The sequence below is a fragment of the Aythya fuligula genome, chromosome 1 (genome assembly GCF_009819795.1).
Source record: "Aythya fuligula isolate bAytFul2 chromosome 1, bAytFul2.pri, whole genome shotgun sequence".
Classification (NCBI taxonomy): domain Eukaryota; kingdom Metazoa; phylum Chordata; class Aves; order Anseriformes; family Anatidae; genus Aythya; species Aythya fuligula.
This window is the reverse complement of record NC_045559.1, coordinates 181,125,138-181,145,941: the sequence shown is the minus strand read 5'-3', so window position 1 is coordinate 181,145,941 and position 20,804 is coordinate 181,125,138. Positions and strand designations below refer to the sequence as shown.

Here is a 20,804-nt window from a genome sequence, read left to right as displayed (position 1 = left end):
TTGTCACTGCAGCCAAGGCTGCCCCCAAACTTGACATCTCCATCCAGTCCTTCCTTGTTTGTTAGTACAAGGTCCATCAGAATGTCTTTCCTCATTGGCTCCTCCATCACGTGTATCAGAAAGTTATCAGTGCTTTCCAGGAACCTCCAGTATTGTTTGTGCCTTATTGTTGATCCTGCAGCAGATGTCAGGGTGGTTGAAATCCCCCATGAGAGCCAGGGCCTGTGATCTCGAGGCTGCTTTTAGCTGTCTGTAAAAGGCCTCTTCTACTTCCTCCTCCTGATCAGGTGGCCTGTAGCAAATACCCACAATAGTGTCCCCATCGTTAGTCTGTCCTTTAACCCTTACCTATAAGCTCTTGACTTGCTCAACAACCACCTGGAGGCAATGCTCCAAAAGTTCTAGATGTTCTTTCACCCAAATGGCAACTTCAGCAAGAAACACCTAACTTTAGATAGCTCAAGTTGGTTAATACTCCCCTTAGCCTGGGGATCAACAGAATTTATTTAACAATCTATGTTATGAATTAGCTTAAAATGTGTTGGCTGAGCTATCCCATGCTAATACTAACCTGCAACTGACCATAATGCATGCCTCACAACCTGTAACAGTAGGATACAAGTTGGATATTTTTCAAAAGAACTGGGTTTATAATTCTATCCTCTTTTCCAGAATTTGAAAGAAGATATTAACAGTTTATGCTAAATATTTTATCTTTAGGATTTTTTTTTTTTTCTGTCTCCTTTTAGTATGGCAGGGAGCTGCCAGTTTTGGTTCTCCTGAAAGCCTTTCTCAGTGTACAACATAACGTCCATAAATCTGTCCAGAGATCAGGCATATATATCTTTACTTGCTGATAATATGCATTCCTATTCACAAGGGTTAACTACCCCACACACTCACCCCACACCCAGTTAGTTAGAATACTATGTGATATCACATCCATTTATTTTGCTGGAAATTTGCTTTCAGCTTAGCTGGGACATGACAAGGAACAGGGATGTTGCCACAGCCAATACTAAATCCATGTCATATTAAGGTGTCCTCAGTGCTTATCTTGTCATATATATAGGAATTTTTCAGTTAAATTTACAAGCCTGAGTTATTTTAATTCTATTTTATCCAAGTGTGAGCTGGGTTTTCAAAACCTTAATTTTTTCCCTTATCAGTTACACTTAAAATACCATAAGATTTTTTTTTAGTGATTTATCATGCTCATGCTATTACAGCCAAATCAGTTTCTGTGCCTCAATAATCACAACATGGACTGATGACTTCCTTTTACTGTGCCAGCCATATTGCATGAAAGGTATTGATATATTTAAAATAAATAAATAAACAAATACAATAACATTTAGTAACTCACTGAAAATAACATCAATTTTTTAAATAAGGATGATTTGCATCATCCCGTGATGACCTGCAGCAGTGGGTGGATATGTTGCACTTTTTCCAGGTAACTTTTCTGATATTTAATTTGTTTTGCCTATGTGCAGATTAAGCCTATAATGACCCATTTTATAAAATGTGGATACAAGGAATATTTTATTTATTTGCTATACCTCCTGTTTTTTCTTTTAAACACCCTTTTTGCTTCAGACTTCCTTATGGGGTATATTTCCTAATTTTATGAAGCTTCTTACTTCCTCCTGCACATTCTTTACCACTTCTCAGTATAACAAAGGACAAATTGACATTACTTGTATTCTGTACCCTGTTTGATGTAACTGAGTGTGATATTGACTTTTTCACACCAACATGGTATAGTCTAGCCATTTTATATTTGTCTTGTTTTAATTGTCCAAGCAAAATTGTTGCCTTAAACATATTCCATTTCAATTTATACTTGATTGTATCTGTTCATTTATAACCTTGTACTCCTTACTGAACTATTTTATTTTTTACAAAATCATTTATCTTATTTACCAAGATCATCCTGAATTCTATTTCTGTCTTGCAACAGTTTTGTGATGCCCTCAGTTTTATGTTGTTTACAAATTTAACATGTTCTCTCTATATTTCATCTTAAATGTCATGAATGAATATATTGATTGGGATACACCCTTACAGAATTGCTCATTTCATCCTTCTGTTTGATTCACTCATCATGTTTTACAGAGGACTGTTGGCAACTACTATGATTGTGGTTTTCATCTTAGACCATATTTTGATTGACAGGTTCTGAAATCTTACAAAACTCAAGCTATACGATATGCTTTGCCCCAACCTACATAGCTTGCTATCTGGTGATGAATGAAAATTATATTGTTATGACAAGATTTGTTCTTGACAAATCCAGGTAGGCTGCTACGCATACTCAGGTTTTCTTCTTGATGCTTACAAGAAGGATGTTTGATTACTTTCTTCAGAATCCTTCCTGCTGTGATAAAAGTATGGATTTATTTTATTGAAAAAGGGGAGTAGAGAATGGAAAGAAAATCTTGCAAAAAGGAATTGATGACAGTTTCCAGATGGAATAAGAGAAAAAGATATTTGAGTTGATAGATTTGGGACATGCATTTGTTGGGTGTGACTGATGAGAAAGCCTTCAGCAGTTTCTCTCTCTCTCTCTTTGAGAAAGTGGTCATTTTCAATTAATGTTTTCCTGTGAGCATTATTAGTGGATGGATATGTCCTTCCAGCAGTCAATGTCAATATCTTGAGCAACAGAGGGAAATGACTTGAAAATAGACTCACAATAAGTGACTGTCAAGATAGTTTGAGCTTGTTTCCAGCTCTGCAACTCTTACCTGCCCTCTCACTGCACATCTTTTTGAAACAACACAAATAAAGGGTTTCTCAAGTAGGAATTCTGGACATTCCTTGAGTGTTCATAATGAAAAATGACAATCAAAGAATTTTGTTTTCACTCAAGAACAGTGAAAGAAGAAGATGGAAATGATTTGAGAAAAAAAAAAAAAAAAAGAGACCTGACAAAGAAAAAAGATCTTATTATGGAAATGATTAAAGGAGAACTCAGATTATTTCTGACACATCATAATAAAACTCATATAAGCCTCTCACAAAATTAGCATGATGAAAAAAGCAAATATCAAAACTTCCTGAATATTCAGAAGTAGATGTGGTTGGGTCCTTCCCAAGAGAATTTTCTTAAATGCATGCGTAGATTCTTTTCTGAAAGGCAAAATGGTTTGTAAAGGCAAAATCATTTTAACTATGTTTATATCTGACATTCTCTCCCCAGAGGTCCTGTGTTTCTGCTTTAATTAGAAAAATTTGGTTGATGTGGCAAAGTTTCGGTAACAGGGGTGCTGCAGGGATATCTTCTGTGAGAAGAGCCCAAAGGCTGCCCCACGTTAGGTAAGAGTCAGCTCCATCCAGCTCTGAAAGATACTTGGCCAAAGCTGACTAATGCTGGTTGCACATCTCTGAGAGCATATTTAAGAAAGAGGAAAACTGCTGTACAACAGCAGCTGGGAGAGGAGGGAGAAACTGTAGGGAGAAAAAATTCTGAAGACACCACAATCAATGCAGAAGGAGAGCAGGATGTGCTCCAGGTGCCAGAGCAGAAGTTCCCCTGCAGCCTGTGGAGAGGACCCTGGTGGAGCAGGGCGTCCCCCTGTAGCTCACAGAGTACCATGGTGGAGCAGATCTCCACACTGCAGCCTGTAGAGGAGCCCGTAGTGGAGCAAGAGGCCTGGTGTGAGCTGCTGCCTGTGGCGGACCAATGTTGGAGCAGCTTGGTACTGAAGGATGGATGCCAAGGTCCAGATCCATATTTCAGCTGTTCTTGAAGAACTTCTGTCTATGGGAAGTCCATATAGGTTCAGTTCAAGAAGTACAACATCTTGTAGGAGAAATTCCAGTTTGGAACAGGGGAAGAAAGCAAAGATATAGGAGCAGCAGATAAAGCATTATGTCTAAGCACAACTCCCCTTTGCCATTTCTCTGCACTGCTCAGCAGGAAGAGATAGAGCTTGATGTGGGATGAGGGTGAACATGAGGTGAGCAGGTGTTTTAATTTGCTTTTAGTTTCTCATTGGTCTAGTCTGTTAGTAATAGGAAATAAATTACTCTCCCTAAATTGAGTCTGTTTAACTTGTGACAGTAATTGGTGAGCAATATCCTATTGTTCTCTCAGTCTTTGAGCCCCTCTTCATTGTATCTTCTCCCCCAGTCCCTTTGAGGAGAGGGAGTGAGAGATAGCTGTGTACTGTAATTTCAATAGCTATCAGGATGAATCATAGAATCGTTAAGGTGGGAAAAGACCTCTAAGATCATCTGGTCTAACTGTCCCCCAATGACCAATATCACCCACTAATCCATGTCCCTAAGCACCACTTCCAACCTTTCCTTGAACACCCCCAGGATCAGTGACTCCACCACTTCCCTGGGCAACCCATCCCAACACCTGAATACTCTTTCTGAGAACAAATGTCTCCTCATTTCCAACCTGAACTTCCCCTGGCACAACTTGAGGCCATTTCCTCTAGTCCTGTCACTAGTTACCAGTGAGAAGAGGCTGACCCCCAGCTTTCCACACCTTCCTTTCAGGAAGTTGTAGAGAGCAATAAGCTCTTCCCTGAGCCTCCTCTTCTCCAGACCAAACACCCCCAGTTCCCTCAGCTGCTCCTCGCAGGACCTGTGCTCCAGGCCCTTCTCTACCTTTGTAGGTCTTCTCTGGACACACTCCAGGGCCTTGATGTCCTTCTTGTAGTGAGGGACCCAAAACTGAACACAGTACGAGCACAGCACCAGGTGTGGCCTCAGCAGAGCAGAGTACAGGGGGACAATCACCTCCCTGGTCCTGTTGGCTACACTATTCCTGATACAAGCCAGGATCTGTTGGCCTTCTTGGCCATCTGGAAATACTGCTAGTCTATCTTCAGGTAAGCATCAACCAACACCCCTGGATCCTTTTCCTCTGCACAACTTTTCAGCCACTCTGCCCCAAGCCTGTAGCACTGCATGGGCTTGTTGTGATCAAAGTGCAGGATCAGGCATTTAGCCATGTTGAACCTCATCCCACTGGCCTCTGCCCATTGATCCAACCTGTCCAGGTCCCTCTGCAGGCTCTTGTTACTCTCTAGCAGATCAAAAACACCATAGAAGAAAAGCTCTTGCTCTTCCTTAGTTTTAGCCTTCACCCAAGCTGGCTCCAAAACTCAGTGGGAGAGGCAGAAGAAATTGACTTGCTTCTCCAGGGAGGTCTTGAAAAAAATGGTAAAAAATGAGTTCTAACAGTCTGAAATGGATCCTTTGTTTATTTCCTGAATTTCACAGTTCTAGAAACAGAAAAGGTGTCCTGCTGGCTGTGGAATGAGAAACGTGGTTTTTAAAAAGGAGCTTTTGAAAAAAGAGGAATAATAGATTGGTGGCATCTTGAGAAATCAACAAACTGTTTAGGATATAAAAGTGTTTCAGAGGGAAGGGCAGGAATTAGCTAAACTTCTTTACAGCTGATTGCAATTACTTAGCATTATAAATTAATCTGAGATATCTTCACAGCTGGGAAGTAAACTTCACATCTAAGAAAATTAAAAAAGGTTATACACTCAAAGAACAAATTGGGAATCAGACAAATTTGCAAAACACTTAAGGAAAAAAGATTCTATATATTTTCAAAATATTATGACAAATGAATGCAAAAGAGTATGGCAGAGACAAACCCCCATAAACCATAGAGAGGATTTAGAGAAATATTATAGTGAGAAGTTTCATAACCATGTTATTTCTGGTATGTTGCTCAGTTAGTGGTTTGTTATTAAGCAGCAGCTCTAACTTTCCAACCATCAAACTATAAGTCTTCCGACTTTGACAGATGAACAAGACTTGTTTTTGTGTAATTGAGGAGACTGAAGCTCATGCAGCCATGCTGGCATAGAAAAATTGAACTTTCTTTGAGAGGTAAAAGATTGTCAACTACATTTTATTAATGATAACTTCATCTGTGTTCATTTCCTTAATGATGGACGCTTTAAGATCCTCCCCTTCTGCTCTGCTCTCATGAGACCCCATACACAGTACTGTGTATGACTCTGGGGCCCCCAGCACAAGAAGGATGTGGAAGTGTTAGAATGAGTCCAGAGGAGGGGGCTGGAGCACTTCTCTTATTCAAAGGCTGAGAGAGTTGGGATTGTTCTGTCTGGAAAAGAGAAGGCTCCAGGGAGACATTGTGGCCTTAGGGGGCCTACAAGAAAGTTGGGGAGGGACTCTTTGTCAGGGAGCATACTGATAGGATGAGGAATGGCTTAAACTAAAAGAGGGTAGATTTAGATTAGATATTCGGAAGAAGTTCTTCACAATGTAGGTGTTGAGACACTGGAATAGGTTGCCCAGAGAAGCTGTGGATGCTCCATCCCTGGAGGTGTTCAAGGATGGGGCTTTGATCAACCTGTTCTAATGGAAGATGTCCCTGCCCATGGCAGAGGGTTTGGAACTGGATGATCTTTAAGGTCCCTTCCAACACAAACCATTCTATGATTCTAATTCTACGATGCTCTAAGATGTAAAAAGTTTGTTTGTTTGTTTGTTTGTTTGTTTAAGAAAATATATTTTTACTCTATTAAGTACATGGCAGTTACAGAGAACTAATAAGCAGAGATTTTCTGTAAATTTTCAGCAGCACCTGGGCCAGTACATAGCATGAAATATAAGGTTTTGGTGGTGAATATTTCAGGTTTTCCTTTTTCCTGCCACAAGGCTTCACACATGGTGACAAGCCTGAGGACTTCGATAATATTTTAGTACCAGCCTCTACTAGCTTAATTTGAAGGAGAAATAATTTTGCATCCTGCCAGTCCAGGGTGAAGATGTAGAAGATATGGATCTTGACACTGGCATGATACGCAATTAAAAGACTTCTATCAGTACAATATGTGACATGTGAAACTTCCACCCAGAAAGTGGTTGTTAAATTGACAGGGTAAATTGGTAGTAATCTAAGAAAAATAAGCCTCTGTAATCATGTTAATGGACTCTGTCAGCCACCCCATTGTGATTTTTGAATTTGTTGTGCTGTTCCAGCTGAATGTTAACAGGAAGGAATATTAGATATAATAAAATCCCAAAAATTTCCTGAAAATGCTCTGGAGGTGGATGACTGAGGTCTTAAGAAAATTCTGGAGTGTCATCTCAACTATGCTAATAAATACCAGAAAAATCACACACACCTACCAAAGGAAAAAAATAATTATATATATATATATATATATATATGTATATGTATATACATATATATATATATAATGAGAACACCAACTTCTTAAAAAGCTTTTATGAGTATTCATAATTAATTAAAAACAAATATAATTCTATCATAATGCACATGGTAGTGTGAAAATCAGATTTCATAAATTTCACTTCTTATAGAACAATTTGACAAAAGGTGACCTGTGACAAGAGTGTGACAAGAGGACGGGATTTATCTCCAGTTGAAAACAATTATAGTGTCTACATATGAGTTAGGTTTTTGAGCTTCCATTAAACCCAGTGCAAATCTAGGACCCAGCTCACTTGTCCCCATGTAGGTGCAATTTCAGATATTTCTGTAGGTGTCCTGTCTGACCTCCACTTGTCACTCCAGACAGGCACTGGTCTCTCAGAGGTCCTGTGTTGTATTTCCAGCCCCATATTCATCTCTGAAATGTCTCTAGAATGCCTCACATATCACTTGGTAATGACTCGTAAGCCCCTGACTTGGGCCCCTGGTCAATTCAGTCAATAAGGTCTACAGAACTATTTTTCATAGCTTAAGGTAACACTCAGATTTGGATGGCAGTGTAGGTGGAGGCCAGGCCTGTCCTGAGGCAGAAGACATCTCTTCACAAAGACACGGCTCTAGTACTACATTGCACTACATTCAGGAATCTGAATCGTGAGCTGGACACCCTAGCCCTTACATAAATATACCTGTATACATATTGCTTATATATAATGCATATCTTAGTCTATCTCATCATGGACAAAACCATTAATTGTCCTCTGAGAAGCTGCTCTAGTCAGAAGAGACACTGGATTGTTTACATTGCTTCTTGAATGTCTATGTATTTTGTTAACTTCAAAAGTTTACTTGCACAGCCAAATGAAAAGTAATTGGCTGTGTGCATTTCTAGACCTTACCTCAATCAAAGAAGGTTTTGTCTGTTGAACCTTTCAGTCTTTTTAATAGATGCATAACACTGGTGTCAGGGCTAGGTTTTTAGATTTTTTTTCAAGCATCAAAAGCATTAGAATCTTTAGTCAAAACTATCTGCATAGCTGTTGAGTTAACGAGAAGTAAAGGCAGACAAGTTTAGCAAATAGATTCCAGGCATGGGGGTTTATGAAAATAACAGTACAGGGTCTAATAACTGTAGAAGGCAGAGATTTTAGAATTTTTGTTTGTTTTCTATGTGTATGCTGTACCTATTTGGATAGTAAACTTGAATGAGTGTCATAAAATGGCAGTCAACAAATATAAAAAGAAGGGAAAAGAAGACAGTATTGAATATGGGAACTGTTGAGGAGAAATATGACTTTTCTACAGATCTCATTTTTGCATAAATCCTTTAGAGATTTTGATTTATTTTAAATTTTCTAAAGATTTTAATATAGTTTAGATTTTTAATTGTTTATGGCTAATTTTCATGCATCTCCTTGCAGTAGAAAAGTGCTTTTATTTGCAGGATAAGTTAAAATAAAGAAGTGTGAAAAAGCAAGTGAATAATGACATAAAATAATTATTACAAATTGGTAACATTTAGAGTTTGGGTAGAAGTTTAGTTCACCAATTGTCTTTGAACTAAATGTATATTTGTCATCATCAAATTTTTATTTTTATTTTTTTAATTATTTTTTAAATTCTACAAACTGCTAAAATGGAGGATTAGATTATACTTTGTTTAAATTACCATTGATACTGCTACCCACCAATAATCTAGTCTTAAAGACTATGACACTCTGGCAATATCATAGAATCATAGAATCATAGAATATCCTGAGTTGGAAGGGACCCTTAAGGATCATCAAGTCCAACTCTTGACACCGCACAGGTCTACCCAAAAGTTCAGACCATGTGCCTAAGTTCACAGTCCAATCTCTTCTTAAATTCAGACAGGCTCGGTGCAGTGACCACTTCCCTGGGGAGCCTGTTCCAGTGTGCAACCACCCTCTCTGTGAAGAACCCCCTCCTGACGTCCAGCCTAAATTTCCCCTGCCTCAGCTTAACCCCGTTCCCGCGGGTCCTGTCACTAGTGTTAATGGAGAAAAGGTCTCCTGCCTCTTGACAACCCCTTACGAGGAAGTTGTAGACTGTTATGTATATATGTATGTTGCCAATAGCAAAATGGCTCATCATTTTGTACATTTCAAGAAACTATCACATTCCCCCATATTTTGGCATGCTTATTTTTTGTTTGTTTGTTAGTTTGTTTGACAGTGCTTTACATTTGGAATTTATGATTTAGCATTTGTTACAAGGTGATGGGTGCATATTGTAGAATACTGAAATTGCCAACAGCTCTATTTAAGGGCACCAATATCAGCTTCTGAAGTCTTTCTTTAGTGATTGTCACTTTTTTTTTCTTTTTTTTTTCTTTTCTATACAGCCACCCCCCTACTTCTGATGCATATAAACATAGGATATGTGAGTTTATTGCCAAGATGTAATGTCACTTGTGGCTTCTTTTCATTATTATTATTATTATTATTGAACTTGAAAACAGTTCTCTCTAAAAATGAATTAAAGAACATTATTTTTGTAAATCCATATCTCCATCTTTTGTGCAATTAGTCACTGATGCCTTTATGGTACATTTCTCCTTCAGAGTTACGTGTTTTTTTTTGCATGTGCCCAAAATGTTGTATTAAAAACTGAATATGTGGATAGGCTTTTATATAAATTTCATTAATAAACTGATTTATACTTTACACAGCCTCTCCCATTCATCTCTGTCTATCAATATTTTAAAACCTGCCAGAGAATTTAAATTAATAAGATGCCACTGGAAAAATAAATAAATAAATAAATAAATAAATAAATAAATAAATAAATAAATAACTCGTCTACCCACTCAGAGTGGGAAGATTCAACTTTGTGTCCTCATATTCCACTTCAAGCCTATGTACTTGAAGCCTTACAAAATAGCTTCGCTTCCCTCCTCCATACTCCTTACTAGCTAGACTGTCATTAATCAGAACATTCAAAAAGGCACTTAGTTCATGAACTTTTGTGGGAGACATTTTCAAAACAAAAGTGATGCTTTAATCTCAATAGACGAAGAGCATTACAAAAGTGACTGTGACTGATATTTTCCAAAGTTACTGGAGAAACATAAGAAAAACTACAAGGCATCATGCAGTCCTCATAAAATCTTTCTCTTTCTGCCCCAGCTTCATCAAAATAAGTCCCAGTTCTGTAATTGGGTGAAAATCTGAAATAACCTTTTAAAATATCAGATCCAACATCTTTGGGTTTAAAGTCCATTGCGGGTGAGCTAGGCCTACAACCAGTACATATTCATTTGGTCCTCTCCATCATGACCTGCACTTTTACTATGAGGAGGTACAACCCCCAAACACTATGAGGTTGTGGGGCAACACAGAGCTGAGACAATGATATTATCTCATTTGGCCTGAAAGGAAAATAATGGACTGAAGCTAACTGAATACTCTGGGTCTACTAAGAGTCTACTAAGTGGGAGATGAGGCCACATGTGGGGGATTTTTCAGGAGCCAAGAGCTCTGTCAGCTTCTGTTAAAGAAGTGTCAAATCTAGGCTGCTACCATCTCAATCAAGGAAAATGACTCTTTAGGCTCTGTGTTGCTTTCATGCTGTTTCCTGATTTTTCAACTTTAGACTTTTTATCTATTTTTGGGATACTGCCAGACTGAAGACACTTTGCCTGAAAAGCTGCCTAGCTTTGCTGTTTGTGTCCTTTCCTAGTCAGTTTAAGTGAGTGCCTGAACATCCAAGTGTCAATGGTTTAGATACTATACTGTGCAACACTCTTTACACATGCTTTTATGGGGCCACTCCTCTCCCTAGCTGTTCTCCCACATACTTGCATTCTTCCCCAAACTAGATGGCAATACAGCTAAAAACAAAACAAACAAAAACAAGCAAACAAACAAAACAAACAAAAACAAACAGATGTTGAACATATGATCAGTCTTGTTTTATTCTAATCAGAATTGCATGCAGTAGAGTCAAGTGAAACACAACTTTTATTGTCAACACCTCGTCTTCTCTTCTGCCTTCCCCCACTCCAAATAATTATCAATCAGCTAAAGTCATCAAGATTTATAAAATATAACTTTAGCTTGTGACAGCACAATAATGTCCCTTCAACCCACCTCCCAAAAACTCTTGGGACAGCCAGCTGATACTCTGCCGTAACTCTTCCTGTCCAGGAGTACACACTGGTTGCTAATACACATAAATGCCAGAGCAAGCTCTGAGGTGCTGCTCTGCCTGTCACCCAAAGCAAGAAGTTAGCCAGACCCTGTTGTAGCTGTCTTCTAGCTCTTTCAACACCCAAATGTGGGACGATGGACTGGGACCTCCCAGAGTTAAGGTGCTGCCACGCCATGCCCTGGGACCCAGAATTCCAGTGTGTCCTGGATCCTCTTGTTCATACATAGCTAAATGTCCATGTCAAGCATTGTGCATGTGGCATACAGTACCATTAGTATATGTTTGGCTGAGTTATATGGATGGATTCACATCTAGTAAGAACAGTATCAGAGTTGTCACCTTCTTGCATACTTCACATCTCACCTATCTCTGCCTGATGCTACATTCCTTGTAAAATTAAAACATATAGTCACAGTTTGCTGTCCTAACCCCCTTCACCAAAACTTAATCCCTTTAATTTCAGTCCTTTCCCTTAGTGATAAAGGATAAAACATACTATCCCTTTTATTCAGCTGCTCAGAAAAATGCCTGTTGTAGTCTATCATGACCAGAGAAGTTACTTGAAGAGGTCCTTAAAAACTGAGGAAGAAGGGTTGCTCACGAGTCTACCTGGAGAGAAAATCATAACTATACATATGCTTTTTCTGAAGGAGTCTCATAATACTGTAGTGAAATCAGAAATTTGAACACAGAGCTCTGAGTGCAACCTAAATGATAGCTAACCAGATTAGTAGAAAGCATGGAAAGAAGTGAGGTGGTGGAAGAGGTTTCTGTAAAGTGAATATATGTTACTTTGGGGTGGTTGGATGGACATTTCCAGGTCCACTATAGCCAATTGGCACTGACAAGCCCTGCTGTAATTATCTCCATTTTCACTAACTTGTAGTCTTGAAAGGGCGAGAAAAAAATCATGAAGGTATTGAGATGCTAATTCAGGTATAAGCATCTTTTACCACTTTCCAAACACATGCCAGACTCTTTTATCTCATTTCTGGCACCAATATGCAATAGGCTCTTTGTCAAGGCACATGCTGAATGTATTTAACTCATTCGGTAGATATGAAGTTTTGGAGGTTTGGGTTTTGTTTGTTCTAATTAATCATTTTTTCCCCCTTTTGTAAATGAAACATGCATCTCACAACATTTTTTCAAAGGTGGAATTAACTGAAGCAATTCTGACAGGCATTTCCTAAGCTAGGTCTTCACAAAGTACGTATACAAAAGATAAGAAAAATTTAGTATCATGTACCTTGACAGGATACTCTCTGAAGTACTGTCCTCAATTACTCCTTCCACTTGCAATCCCCTTACATTTGTGAATGCTAGTCTGGCATTAGCCTGTTGTTTTTTTCAGACACCTGCAAAAAGTTATCTCCAGGGTGTCCACTTTTCAAAATACTGGCAGTGTCACAAGATCATTTTCTAACAGTAAACAGGGAGGCGCTACCATGTGCTTTTGCTAGGCAGGCAATGCCTGTAAATACTGCAGTTATGTTCCAGTGCCCTAAATCTAGACTGTCAGGTAATATGGTACTACATAGATTCAAGTTAAATAACTATGACTTCAGTTTCACTTATGTGTTTTGTAGCATCCTCAAGAGGCTGCTGCCATCTTCCCTGAATATAAATGCATATCTAGGAAGTCAGCCACCCAGGTAGAGACTGATGCCTGGGTTTGTCAACCAGCAGAGCATATTGTGGTTTAGATACAGGTATTTTTTTCCTTTTTTTTTTTTTTTTTTTTTTTTTTTTTTTTTTTTTGTGCTTCCTAACCCACATCCCATCTGTGGATGGTGATATATGTAGTTTAATAATATAAATATATTTCTGACAGATACTAATTTTTAAAGAACGATGGCCTTTTTCCCTTCTTAATTTGGCATTTGACTATCTATCAGGGTAAGCAACAAGTGTCTTGGCAGATAATTCAGGACATATGGCTTTGAAAAACTGATAATTTAAAAGTACTTGAGCAAGTTTCTTCAATTCATTCACCTTAAATTGTGTTATTTTCTTTTATGTACTCTGTAGCAGCTGCTGCAGCTAAAATGTGTAGAAAATATAATGCAGTTGACAAATAACCTTTTCCTTAGTTATGTTGATGTATACCATAAAAACCTCACTCAGAAACTGAATAACAGTAGGAGTCAAATACAGATCAAAGCTATTAAATATACATGGCTCATCCGTAGTCACCAGATGGCACCAGATATATCCATATACTGATAATCAGCTTAAAGCTACTGTAACCCTTGTGGTCATTGAAATGCAAAGCACATCACTTATGGATATTAAGTTGCTCCCAATAGCTGAGTGGTCAGTAGACTGCAGACCTTATATTAAGCTTTAACAAGATCTGATTTTTATTTTATTTTATTTTATTTTATTTTATTTTATTTTATTTTATTTTATTTTATTTTATTTTATTTTATTCTATTTTTTGAAGAAGGGAAACATCAAAGATGAAGATACATCTTCCAAATCTGAAGATAATGGTTGGAATTTTTTTACAAAAATGAAGGAATATACCATTATTTTAATTAAATGCATTGATTTTTGGTTATAATTAGGATCATTTCATTTCATTTTGGTTGGAAAAGACCTCTAAGATCATCAAGTCTAACCATTAATCTAGCACTGCAAAATCTACCACTAAACCATGTCTTAAACACCACATCTACAGGTCTTTTGAATGCCTTCAAGGATTCAAAACTACTCCAAACTCCAGGGACTCAACTACTTCCCTGAGCAGCCTGTTCCAATGCTTTACAACCCTTTCAGTGAAGAATTTTTTCCTAATATCCAACTTAATCCTCCCTAGTGCAACTTGAGGCCATCTTGTCTTGTCCTATTTCTTGTTGCTTGGGAGAAAAGACTGACCCCCACCTTGCTATAGCCTCTTTCAAGGTAACTGTAGAACACAATAAGGTCTCACCTGACCCTTCTTTTCTCTAGGCTAAATAACCCCAGTTCCCTCAACTGATTCCTAGAAGACTTGTTCTCCAGACTCTTCACCACCTTTGTTTCTCTTCTCTGAACATACTCCAGGGACTCAATGCCCTTGTAACTAGGGGCCCAAAACTGAACAGAGTAGTCAAGGTGCTTCCTCGCCAGGGCCCAGTATGGGGAACAAATACAGATCACTTCCCTAATCCTGCTGGCCACACCATTTCTAATACAAGCTTATTTCTAGTACAGGCTGTTGGTCTTCTTGGACATTTGAGGCACTGCTGGCTCATATTCAATCAGCTATTGCCAGTTGACTATCCCCTGATAGCCAGGACTGCCAACAGATGATGTCAGGTGGCCTAGTGAGCACTTTCACCAGCTTCTTCATTACCCTTGGTTGGCCCCATAGACTTGTGTACATCTAAATGGAGTAGAAGGTCACTAACTATTTTGTCTTGAATTCTAAGGGCTTCATTCTGCTCCCTGTCCCAATCAAACAGCTCAGGAGCCTGGGCACCCAGAGAACAACTGGTCCTACTAATGAAGACTGAGGCAAAGATTTCAAATCTCTTTACAGATTTTTATTTTTTTATTTTTAAATATTTCAATGTTTTAAAGAATCAAAATTTTGAGAAAAAAAATAGTTCTTTCAAAAGATACTTCAACTGTCTTAAAGAATCGTAGCTTTCTGTTGACAACAAGCAATTTATTTATTATTTTTTTTGGCTCTCTGTTATTGCTAATAAACTCTTGAAAGCCTATGCTTAAAAATCCTTTAGTTTTATGAATATTATCACATTATTGCATGAAGATGAAGCTGAAATTAGCTATACCTCATATATAGGATATTATCTCATTAATATAAATCAGTGAAAGCTAATTGATTTAACTGTAAATCATAAGTAATGCTTATTAATATTATTACTTTTTATTATATTATTCTTTGTATGCTTACAACTTTAATCACCAATAAAGTATTTGGGAATCTAAACTCTTTCTTGAGCTTGGCAGTATTTAGCACACACATTTTTCTAATTCCCTATTCATCCATCTCTGCAAATAACTTCTCTTCAAGGAGAACAAAAATAAAAAATAAAAAAGCAAAAGGGTGAAATCTTGACCTCACTGAATCAGTGGCAAAACCCCCACTAACATCAAGGGCTGGGATTTTAGCACACATGACCAGCTTTACACAAAGGAGAAGAAAACAAACAGACAAAGATATCATGCTATTTAAAGTACAGAGTCTGAAAATGAATCGTCATCTAAACAATATGGCAAATATTTATAAATTACAAAAGTAATCAAATAAAAGTTTGAAATAGAGTTTTGAAAGGACCTTGATTCTCTAGGGAAAATGTAGCTTTCTTTCTAAATACTGAACATATAAGTTTTAGTATATAATTCTAAGCATTCAGATTTTATATCTTTAATCCGTTTTAATGAATTTTCAGCCAGAGTGCTGCTTTTGATTATGCTAAATATTCAGTATTATCTGCTTCACTGCAGCAAAATGCTTACTACAAAAATGTAATCTATATCTGCATTGACTTCATCATGAACTGTTCCTAAAAATGAACCAATGTTATTATCTACATTTACAACACCCATAGAAACATAGTGGTTGGTGGGGTCACCAGTGCAAACAAAGGTGTGAACATGCAAATAATCACAGCTTTTTTAAAGGTCATTTTTTGCAAGCACTAGCTTGTAGGCAATATTTTTCTTTGCAATGGACAGACCTAGCCTTGTACAGACACAAATGGAGATGTTACTTTTCAAGTGATTTGTGATTATTCTTCATGTTTTACAGTAGTGGGCAGACCCTTAGCAAATGTTGTGAAAAAAGAGCTTTTGTAAAACACTTTGCCATGTTAAATGTGAGGAGGATGTAAATACTGTTATCCCACAAGGAAAGACGGGAAAAGAAAAAGAAGCAGTACTCTTCATACCATCCAGTTGTGGAGTGTGGCACTGAAATATTTTTAAGTTTGAGCCAATAGTGCTACCCTCCACTTTGGACCAACCAGTTTGTGCCTAATTTAACACTGTAGTATGTACTCAACAGGCAAACCTATCTTTTGTCTTCTATAGTATGCTATAGCAGGGGCAACTTTATTGCACTATACAGGTACCTTAAAGGAGGCTTTAGTGAGGTGGGGGTTGGTCTATTTTCTCACGTGCCTGGTGACAGGACAAGGGGGAATGGGCTAAAGTTGCACCAGGGGAGGTTTAGGTTGGATGTTAGGAAGAATTTCTTTACGAAAAGGGTTGTTAGGCATTGGAACAGGCTGCCCAGGGAAGTGGTTGAGTCACCATCCCTGAAAGTCTTTAAAAGACGTTTAGATGTAGAACTTAGTGATATGGTTTAGTGGAGGACTTGTTAGTATTAGGTCAGAGGTTGGACTCAATGATCTTGGAGGTCTTTTCCAACCTAGATGATTCTGTGATTCTGTGAGCTTCTACTATTTGTACTCCAGCACTGAGTCACTGTCCCCAGAGAGCAGAGCTCGGCACCTGCCCCTCCGCTCCCCTCCTGAGGAAGCTGCAGGCTGCCATGAGGCATCCCCTCAGCTTGCTGTGCTCTGTGGGGACCGAGTCCCCTCAGTCTCTCTCTTCTTTTGGCTGAACAAATTAAATGATCTGTCGCTCCTCATGGCTCCCCATTTAGACTTTTTGCCATCTTTGTTGTCCTCCTTTGGATACATTCTAATAGTTCATGTCCTTCTTATATTGTGGAGACTGCACACACCAGCCCAGAAAGTCTAAAGAACAGTCTGAAATCAAGAGCGTAGTACAAGGTAAATACGCAGGCTCTCTCTACAGTCCAAAAAGTGGTTTATGCTGTTTTAAGACATGTAATTTGGAAAGGCAGCATGAATTTCTCCCCCAGTATCTCTATTTTTCTCCATTGGTAAGGGGATCCCAGGCAGCCAGATCAGAGGTGGCTACTGCTCAGTGAGACAAACTCTGCTCTGCAGATGGCAGCTTCCATTACAGAGGCTGGAGAATGGTGACACAGGTGATTTAACTGACTTGGCACTGGGCTTTGCACGGAACCTTCTGGGTTCTGGTGCTTCACGTAGAGAAGTTCCATTTGTTGTATTCTTATCTGTACTGTCAGTGGGGAAATAATGAAATGAGCCAAAAATAAGGTGAATCTAGTTCTCTTCCCCTTCTCTGACATAAATCTGTTGTCATATAAAGGAATTCTGCTTTTACTGTCTAGAAGATAAGGCAGACACTCACATTTGTACAAAGACCTACTATATTTCTTTCTTTCCTTAACAAAAAGATCATATAATTCATGTTATTTTATCAGCAAAAATTATACACTTACTTATCATCTGCAATTCTACCTATAGCAAGTACATAATACTGTAATTAAATTTTATTGTATGCATTATCTGAGACATCTCTAATCACTTCAACTTATTATTCATTGAAATGCACTCATACAGTAACTATAATATACAAAAAATGAAACAGATGAAAATAGAAGACAACATTATAACTATTTATAAGGATTCTCCTCCTGAAATAGTCTTAAGAATATCAGAATTTATGGGTTATGCCATCACCCATAAATTGAAGACAGGGCTGAAGTTCTGATTAATTGGGTCGTGTCTTACAATGAGCAGAGAGATGCCTCCATTACATGGAGACATTAAAACCTCTACTGAATTTAAGAAATTCTTCACTCTGAGTGTGGTGAGGCAGTGGAACAGGTTGCCCAGAGAAGCTGTGGATGCCCCATCCCTGGAAGTGTTCAAGGCCAGGCTGGATGGGGCTTTGAACAACCTGGTCTAGCAGGAAGGGGTTTGGAACTAGGTGGTCTTTAAGGTCCCTTCCAACCCAAACCATTCTATGATTCTATGATTCAAGGGAATCTATGATTCAAAGGATTTCCTAAATTAATTCCCATAGACCATGTCTTTACAGTGCTATTCTTTTTGGAATGATTTGCATCTTTGAATGAATAAGGATTTCCCACAAATATCTTTGAAATACCAGTGAAATGGCAGAATGGCCAAACAGCTGGAAAATACATCATTTCCTGGTGATACCTTCGTATTAGCTGGGTTTGCTTCTCATCTGTTCATTTCTTTTCCTTTCTCTTTAGATGAGACTTGACACGCGACTGCATGAATATTATTTGCCTAATTCACAGAATCACAGAATGGTTGAGGTTGGAAGGGTCCTCTGGAGATCAGCTGGTCCAACTCCTCTGCCAAGCACGGTCACCTAGACCACATTGCACAGGATTGCATCTAGGTGGGTTTTGAATATCTTCAAAGAAGGAGACTCCACAACCTCTCTGGGCAAGCTGTTCCAGTGCTCTGTCACCCCTACAGCAAAGAAACATTTCCTCATATTTAGCCAGAACTTCCTGTGTTTCAGTCTGTGCCTGTTGCCTCTGCCTTGTCGCTGGGCACCACTGAAAAGAGTCTGGTCCCATCCTCTTGACACCATCCCTTCAGATATTTGCATACGTTGATCAGATCCCCTCTCAGTCTGCTCTTCTCCAAGCTAAACAGGTCCAGCTCTCTCAGCCTCTCTTCGCATGAGAGATACTCCAGTCCCCAAATCATCTTAGTAACCCTCTGGTGGACCCGCTCCAGGATCTCCATTGTAGCATTGTCTATCTATGTCCCTCCTGTACTGTAGAGCCTAGAACTTGATACAGTACTCCAGGTGTGGCTTTTCCAAGGCTGAGTAGAGGAGAAGAATCAGTTTCCTCAACCTTCTGACAACACTCTTCTGAATATACCCCAGGATACCATTGGCCTTCTTGGCCACAAAGGCACATTGCTGGCTCATGGTTAGCTTGCTGTCCACAAGGACTCCCAAGACCTTCTCTACAGAGCTTCTTTCCAGCAGGTCAGCTCCAAACCTGTATTGGTTCATGGGGTTATTCTGCCCCACGTGCAGGACCCTGCATTTGCCTTCAGTGCAAATTCAGTGCAGATTAAAGCAAGTTTATGTAAACTCTTGCTGAAGTAGAAGAAAATGTTTTATTTGGCTTAGAAAACAAGAGGGAGTTATGTGGCAGTCTCCAGCAGTCTTAGCTCAATCTATGCTCAGAAGGTGGCAGTCAGTGGGGAGTTACTTTTTTAAACCATGTCAGCAGTTTCACAAGCAAAACAATTTTACCAACTTCCAGATTTTCCTGAGTGAGTTTATCCTGGTTGCAAAACTCTTGACTTGAAGAATTTTGCCTTTATTTATTTATTTATTTTCACTACACTGTTCCAAAAGAGTGTTTTGAGGGTGTAAAAAGGATGCAATTGTTTTTATCTGTACTAGTTGGAAGCTAAGTCTCAAGTGACAACTACCTTAAGCCAATAAACCTGTGGACATGTGCAGATTTGACTGATCGAGAGAGATGTCTTAGAATAAACACAGTATCAAAACCATTGATTTTCTCATTTGAAATACTTGTGTGCAAGGATGACAGTTTACTTTTTGTGTGTGTGTACTCCCTTTGCAAATTCTTCTCTTTTCATCAGAGCAGACTAAAAACCTAGAACAAACCTGGTACATACCTGTTTCTCCCCACTGGGCTTCTTGTGGTTTAGCAGCAGCTCCACAGCACCAACTACTTCCTTTCGTATGGCATGCAAAAGAGCATCTCCCACATATACATTAAAACTTAAGAGCAGTTCAATTAGCTCAAGGTTCTCATTTTCAATTGCAATAAGGAGTGCAGTTCTTCCCAGAGGATCAATGCAATTAATATTGATCTTGAAATAAATTTCTGCTTCTTCCAAAGCTTTCTTCACACTGGCATAATCTCCTTTCTCCACGGCATTCAGATAGGCTTTCTCTGAATGGGACAGTTCAGATTCTGCTCGTACAATACGAAGAGGGATACGATCTCTGTAGGGAGCATTGACACTTCTTTTGTAGTAGAACTGGGCCATATTTTATGCCATTCTAATACTTTATCTCTGAAATATGAAAAGAAAGAATAAATCAATAATGTATTTTGGGGTACAGTACACCAAGTTAATATTTTTAATATATAAGTATTTAAATAAGAAATAATTTAAACTAAATAATAAACTAATAAACTGATGTTGAAAATAAACATAACTTTAAGAAGTATCCAAAAAAAAATAATTGTGAGATCACCAACAAAGTGTGCGAAACAAAAACATAACCATCTTGCTCAAATTTACCAAGCCAAAGCATGTCAGCACACCATTCCCATATATATATCCCTTAAACATGTAGTATGAGGTGATATAATGCATTTTGCACCAAATGTGTAGTCCCACTTCATCCTTTATTTTTGTAGTAAATTCTGCTACCTCACGTTTGCCACAGCTCGAGAGTACACTCATACACAGTTACTGCTGCCCACTACTACAGGGCATTTATACTTTTTGAGCCTGATTGTGGTAACAGTTATGTCACTTAGAGGCTGTTTCATCTGCCCTTCTAAAGGTACCTAGTCCTCTTTGAGATATATTAGGTACCCCACCAGCACTCCATT

General features: G+C 38.5%; 1 protein-coding gene across 1 annotated transcript in view; it reads right to left on the bottom strand.

The window, feature by feature from the left end:
• Nucleotides 1–20,804, bottom strand: part of TRPC4 (transient receptor potential cation channel subfamily C member 4) — a 161,929-nt gene that overhangs the window by 79,794 nt on the left and 61,331 nt on the right. Inside the window, 1 exon segment of the mRNA XM_032208288.1 lies at nucleotides 19,852–20,256. Within this exon segment, the coding sequence (XP_032064179.1) occupies nucleotides 19,852–20,229 (378 nt within the window). The 5' untranslated portion in view covers nucleotides 20,230–20,256.